Source organism: Procambarus clarkii, chromosome 61 (assembly GCF_040958095.1).
Source record: "Procambarus clarkii isolate CNS0578487 chromosome 61, FALCON_Pclarkii_2.0, whole genome shotgun sequence".
Taxonomy (NCBI): domain Eukaryota; kingdom Metazoa; phylum Arthropoda; class Malacostraca; order Decapoda; family Cambaridae; genus Procambarus; species Procambarus clarkii.
In genome coordinates this window covers 29,926,872-29,933,904 of record NC_091210.1, presented here as the reverse complement: position 1 = coordinate 29,933,904, position 7,033 = coordinate 29,926,872, and the positions used below count along the sequence as shown (strand labels likewise).

The window sequence follows — 7,033 nt, the reverse complement described above, 5'->3', positions numbered from 1 at the left end:
GTTTAGTTCCTTCGGTTTCTCATCGTACCCAATCCCTCGCAATTATGGCACGAATCCATAATTGCGAGGGATTGTATTACATTTGTCTTCTTCCAGCAGCTTGGTAATTCTTAGAAAATTTAAATAGTTCTTCCTTTATAAGTGACTCATTAAAGATGATCGTGAGAGATTCGATAATTGGCCTGTACTCCTTCTTTTAACATACATAGTGATACGTTGTCTGATCCAATAGCTTCAGTTTCGTCTAGTGATGCTAGTTGTATCCTTTCTGTTGTCTCAATATATGATAAATATCTCATCTTGGGTAACCTCCGCTTCTGGCACTGGAGAGGAAACTATCAGGAGAAAGCGCCAAGCCATTAAGATTATATAGCACTGGGAAGGGGTCAGGATAAAGACTTGGGATGGGGCAGGGAGGGAAGGAATGGTGCAAAACTGTTTGGACGGTCGAGGGGATTGAACGCCGACCTGCAAGAAGTCAGACCGTCGCTCTACCGTCCAGCCCAAATGTTTGGCAGCTATTTAGGTTCAGCAGTGAGCACTTCAAGGAAGCTGGCGTTCCACGACTTGATAATGGTCCACGACTGACCGAAACGTTGTCGTCTCTGTATTTTCTGACGTGTGATTTGGCCATCATATCTTCAGTCACGTTATTGTGACTCATCGTCTGCAAGCTGGCATTGAGTTCCTCGTAAATTCCTCTATTGTTTCTTGAATATTCACCTCCTCCTCTTTCGTAACCTGGTCGTTCACTGTCATTTTCCTTCTTATGTGATTGTGTAGGAGTTCTGGTTGTCTTATCTTTAGAGGAAATAGCATTTTCATTATTTATATATACAAAAGTTCTTACATTCTTGTAGAGCCTGACATTTCTGTTATCTTAATATATGATAACATAACGAAACGTTATGCGTGTTTTGCACGCATAACGATTCGGGTAGGTCTTTTATCTAAATTTTCCCGCCAAATCGTTTAACAACCAGGTACCCATGTTGTGCTGGGTGAACAGAGGCTACAGTTAAGGATTGGCGCCCAGTAAATCCTCCCTGGCTAGGATAGGAACCCAGGCCAAAGCGCTCGAGAAACGCCAGGAGAGTGTGTTACCACTACACCACGTGGACTGTGGCGATGTTTCATAGTTTCTTTCGACTTTAGACGTTGTTATATTCCCTCCGCTTCTTCTCTTATTGTTGGCATGCCTGCTTGATACCTGCTTCATGGGGCTCTTGGAGTTCTACTCCCCGATCCCAGCCTGAGCCCAGGCTTGAGCTTAGATGATTGGGGTTGAAAGAAAATGCTTTCCACAACTTCCACTAATTTAGCTACCTACGGGTCTTTCCCACTCTGTGGGGGGGGGGAGGGGGAGGATTTCTTGGTTCCCAACAGATCACCCCCATCAGACTCGTCATTTGTTGATGTGGCCTGCATGATAGGGGGGGGGCCTCTCCTACCCCGTTTTGCGGGCTCGTTCGGTGGGAATTTACTGGACGGGCCGATTATCCTGCCACGGAATTAGTTATGTATGATATGCTGCGTGTCTCCGTGGCTGCGATCTATAGTGTGGTATTGGTATCTTTGGATCAGGCTATTGTGAAGTTTACAGAGGAGGAAGATTGCAGAATGTTTTACGACGTTACGTGGGGCGGTCTTTACCCCTGCCAGACGCTGCTGGTACTGTGGTTGTCTAGGACCGAAGTTGGGCCCTCATTTTTGTCAGCGTGCAAGGTACGCCCCTTGAATTCCCCGAGGAGCTGCTCGAGCGATATTTTAGGCAGTTTGATGCTATTTTAAGTGTGAGGCTCAATGTGCGTTCCTCCAGGAAGCTGAGGGGTGTCCAGACTACTATCCACACCGCTTGTGCTCCGGTGGCTGTGCCATCCTCTGTTGGATGTGCTGCTGCTGGTGGCGTTCCTGGTGGCTGTTGTTCTCCCGGACGCTCCCTCTCCGTCTTCAGCTTCTCCATCTGCTGTGCTTGCCCCTCCCTCTTCTGTGCCTGACCCTCTGCCTTGTCCTGTGGCTCCTGTCTCTCCGTCCCCGTTGTTTGTCCCGGCTGTGCTGGGAGGTGATATGGAGGCGGGGGTCTCCTGCTGTAGTAGGACCGGTTCCCCCTGTCGTTGAGGCTGCTGATGTCTTGTGCCGTTCAAAAGTGCACACCCCTTGCGCTTCCCGTGTTTCTGGCTACACCTCCAGAGCTCCACCGGCTCTGAAGATATGTGGCCGGTTCCGAAGCGTTCGTGGCACTTCCCTCCTTCTACCTGGGCCGATGAAGGTGAATTTGACGGTTACGAGTCTGTGAATGTCGGTGAGGTGGTACCTGGGGCGGCGGTGTCGACTATAATGGTGGTGGCGAAGGTTCATGTACCTGCTGCTGCCGCCGATGACAGTGTCTATGTTTCCCACTGTTTCTTCTCCAGCCGGGGGTTCCCCACCGTGGGGGGGGGGGGGAGGTCCATCCTCCTGTTGTGGCTGGTGCGGCTGATGATGTGGGCCAGGGCCTTGTGGTGGTCCTGTGGAAAGATGTCCGTAGTGGGGATTATGCGCTAGTGCCCTACCCTGTGGATGCTGTTCCGGATGTGGCCTCTGTCGTGTTGTCCCCTGTGGAGCCTCCTTCCTTGGTGTGGCCGGCGGAGTTTGTGCCCTCGGTTCCTGTTCCATCGGCGGCGGAGTTGCTGCCTCTCCAGTAACTCTGGGGTCTACGATGTCCGCTGCTTTGGTGCGGTCGCCGCCTGATGACGGTGGTTGATCAAAATCGCCGCCTGATGACGTGGTTTTGAAGTTTATGGAGCGCCCGCATCGCCGTGGGGACGTACACCCTTCCGATGAGGAGTTGCTGCTTTGGAATAAGTACGTTCTTTGGTATCCACGGAGTGAGTTTCCAGAGAAAAATAGGCGTCATTATTGGTGACTTTGTTCCTGTTCTTCCCGGTTTTTGCAAGTTCCGTTGTTTTTGTTTGTGGGTGTGTGATTGTGGTTTCTGTTTTCCGGTTCCTGTGTGTGTTCCGGTGTATGTCCGCGTGTGCCGGTTCCTGCGTGTTTCGGTGTTTTTCATGTGTGCGTTGGGTGTGGTTCTGTGCTTGGTTCCCGGTTTCTGTGCGTCCTGTGTTTGTGTTGGTTTCTTATTCTTTCTTCTCTTCCTTTGTCACTAGCTTGTTCTGTGTATGTTTTTCTGTGTGCACCCTTTGTGCTTCCTGTGTGTTCCTTTGTGTTTCCTGTGTACATGCCATGTTTTATGTATTATGCTTGTTTTGTAGTTCCTTTTGTGTTGCTCTTTATGTTATATTCCTGATATTGACTTTATGATTTTGGGCCATGCTTGTTGTCCGTGTGGATTCATTTTTGTTCATTTGTACTGTTATTTGTCATGGTTTTTGCTCGATCATTTTTTGTATCTATTGTGCTCATTTTTATAAATAAATAAAAACAGCAGGCCAGTCTATCCACACACACATATGGATAGTGACACCTGAGGGGACGGCCAGAGCTACACGTCAAGAGCTTGCCTCTCCTTCCACCCCATACATCTCAGAGGAAGACCATATGTGCACGTCTCCACCCTGCCCCCACTGCACACATCTCCGAGGACGACCATATGTGCACGTCTCCACCCTGCCCCCACTGCACACATCTCCGAGGACGACTATATGTGCACGTCTCCACCCTGCCCCCACTGCACACATCTCCGAGGACGACTATATGTGCACGTCTCCACCCTGCCCCCACTGCACACATCTCCGAGGACGACTATATGTGCACGTCTCCACCCTGCCCCCACTGCACACATCTCCGAGGACGACCATATGTGCACGTCTCCACCCTGCCCCCACTGCACACATCTCCGAGGACGACCATATGTGCACGTCTCCACCCTGCCCCCACTGCACACATCTCCGAGGACGACTATATGTGCACGCCTCCACCCTGCCCCCACTGCACACATCTCCGAGGACGACCATATGTGCACGTCTCCACCCTGCCCCCACTGCACACATCTCCGAGGACGACTATATGTGCACGTCTCTACCCTGCCACCACTGCACACATCTCCGAGGACGACTATATGTGCACGTCTCCACCCTGCCCCCACTGCACACATCTCCGAGGACGACCATATGTGCACGTCTCCACCCTGCCCCCACTGCACACATCTCCGAGGACGACCATATGTGCACGTCTCCACCCTGCCCCCACTGCACACATCTCCGAGGACGACTATATGTGCACGTCTCCACCCTGCCCCCACTGCACACATCTCCGAGGACGACTATATGTGCACGTCTCCACCCTGCCCCCACTGCACACATCTCCGAGGACGACTATATGTGCACGTCTCCACCCTGCCCCCACTGCACACATCTCCGAGGACGACCATATGTGCACGTCTCCACCCTGCCCCCACTGCACACATCTCCGAGGACGATCACAGGTGGACGTCTCCAGTCTGCCCCCTGCCCCCCCACCATACACCCCTCAAGAGGACAACCACTCAGTTACACATCCCCCAGCCTCTCCTCCCACCTACTGCAGCTAGAGTAGAAGTAACACATTTAAATGCAGCACTAAGACAGCAGCAAGACAAACAACAACATGAACAACATCAACAACAGCCATAGCAACACAGGTAACAACAATGCCAAAAGCAACAACAGCAGCAACAGCAGCAACAGAAGCGGAGGGCAGACGGTAAAGTGAGGAATGCGCGCGCCCGTCGAGTTATGGGCGCGCTAAATAATATTGTTAACAGTATGGCTGTCTGTGGTGACCGCCGGTACCGTGGGGGGGGGGGAAGGGGGTGCGCTCTAACTATACCCTGTGTACAGTGATCCATAAATGTGCTCAACCATCGCATCTTGTACAGGTTCAATTAGAGATGAAGACATTGATCATGGCAAGTACATGTCATTGATATAGAGATGTGTACATTGATCCTGGTGTGTACGTGTTGATACATAGATGTGTACATTGATCCTAGTGTGTACATGTTGATACAGAGATGTGTACATTGATCCTGGTGTGTACATGTTGATACAGAGATGTGTACATTGATCCTGGTGTGTACGTGTTGATACAGAGATGTGTACATTGATCCTGGTGTGTACATGTTGATACAGAGATGTGTACATTGATCCTGGTGTGTACGTGTTGATACAGAGATGTATACATTGATCCTGGTGTGTACATGTTGATACAGAGATGTGTACATTGACCCTGGTGTGTACATGTTGATACAGAGATGTGTACATTGATCATGGTGTGTACATGTTGATACAGAGATGTGTTCATTGATCCTGGTGTGTACATGTTGATACAGAGATGTGTACATTGATCCTGGTGTGTACATGTTGATACAGGCATGTGTACATTGACCCTGGTGTGTACATGTTGGTACAGAGATGTGTACATTGATCCTGGTGTGTACATGTTGATACAGAGATGTGTACATTGATCCTGGGGTGTACATGTTGATACAGACATGTGCATTTTGATCTGGGCGTTTTCACAGCGGTCAAGAGGTGTACACATCAACCTGCCATGTGTACGTTCAGAGTTGTGTATATTAGCAAATGTACACAAAGTTGTGTACATTTGTGTACAGGTGTGTGTACAAACATTCATGTGAATGAACTCCATTACCTGCTTGATGGGGTTCTGTGAGTACTACTCCCCAAGTCCGGCCCATGGCCCGGCTTGACTTGTGAGCGCTTGGTCCAGCGGGCTGTTGCTTGGAGCGGCCCGCAGGCTCACATACCCACCACAGCCCGGTTGGTCCGGTACCTCTTGAAGAAAACTATCAAGTTTTCTGCTGAAGACGTCAACGGTTCTTGCCACAATATTTCTTATATTCGCTGGGAGGATGTTGAACAACTATGTACCTCTGATGTTTATATAGTGTTCTCTGATTGTGCCTATGGCACCTCTGCTCTTCATTGGTTCAATTCCTCATTTTCTTCCATATCGTTCACTCCAGTACGTTGGTATTTTATTGTGGAGATTTGGTACCTGGCCTTCCAGTACTTTCCAGGTGTATATTATTTGATATCTCTCTCTCTCTTCTCCTTTCTAGTGAGTACATTTGGAGAGCTTTGAAAAGATCCCAATAATTTAGGTGCTTTATCGCGTCTATGCGTGCCGTATATGTTCTCTGTATTCCCGTCATTTCAACAATCTCTCCTGCTCTGAAGGGGGAAGTGAGTACTGAGCAGTACTCAAGACGGGACAACACAAGTGATTTGATTAGTACAACCATTGTGATGTGATCCCTGGATTTGAAAGTTCTTGTAATCCATTCTATAATTTATCTGGCTGATGCAATATTTGCTCAATAAACGTTAGGTCGTCAGACATCATTATTCTCAAATCCTTGACATGCTGTTTTCCTACTAAGTGCAGATTTGATTGTGTTTTGTACCCTGTATTATGTTTCGGATCCTCATTTTTACTGTACCTGAGTACCTGGAATTTATCACTGTCAAACATCATGGTATTTTCTGTTGCCCAATCGTAAACTTTATTAATATCTGCTTGCAGTTTTTCAATGTCTTCAGCAGGGGGTAACTTTCGGTGTTAAGAGGTGTCATCTGCAAAGGATGACAAGAAGCTGTGACTTGTATTTTAGTCTATATCTGATATGAGAATAAGGAAAAGCAGTGGTGCAAGGACCTTGCACCACTGTTTGGTGCAAGGAGTGGTTTTGTACCTTGAGGTACAAAACTTTTAACTGCACTTGGACTCGATTTTATTTGACTGACTGTTACTCTCTGTGTTCTGTCTGGCATTCTAAAGAACCAGACCAAAGAGCCAGACCCCCGCAACCCCAACTAAGCGAGTACAAATAGGTGAGTACTCCCATTCAAAAGTGTACACAAATTCATGACCAAAATACACACACACACACACACACACATACACACACACACACACACACACACACACACACACACACACACACACACACACACACACACACACCAAAAGACAAGAGGTCCGGGAAAGAAGACTTGATTACAGAAAAGGGGACTACAGAAGGATAAGGGAC

The 7,033-nt window shown here is 48.6% G+C and overlaps 1 protein-coding gene across 1 annotated transcript; it reads left to right on the top strand.

Moving 5' to 3' along the window:
* Positions 1 to 3,589: 3,589 nt before the first annotated feature.
* On the top strand, positions 3,590 to 4,528 carry LOC138354188 (uncharacterized). Its single transcript, XM_069308082.1, has one exon. It carries the CDS (start codon positions 3,590 to 3,592, stop codon positions 4,526 to 4,528), a length of 939 nt encoding a protein of 312 aa, XP_069164183.1.
* Positions 4,529 to 7,033: the final 2,505 nt, after the last annotated feature.

Excerpts from the sequence above, each read along its gene's own strand:
- LOC138354188 (XM_069308082.1), top strand. The coding sequence starts at position 3,590 with ATGTGCACGTCTCCACCCTGCCCCCACTGCACACATCTCCGAGGACGA.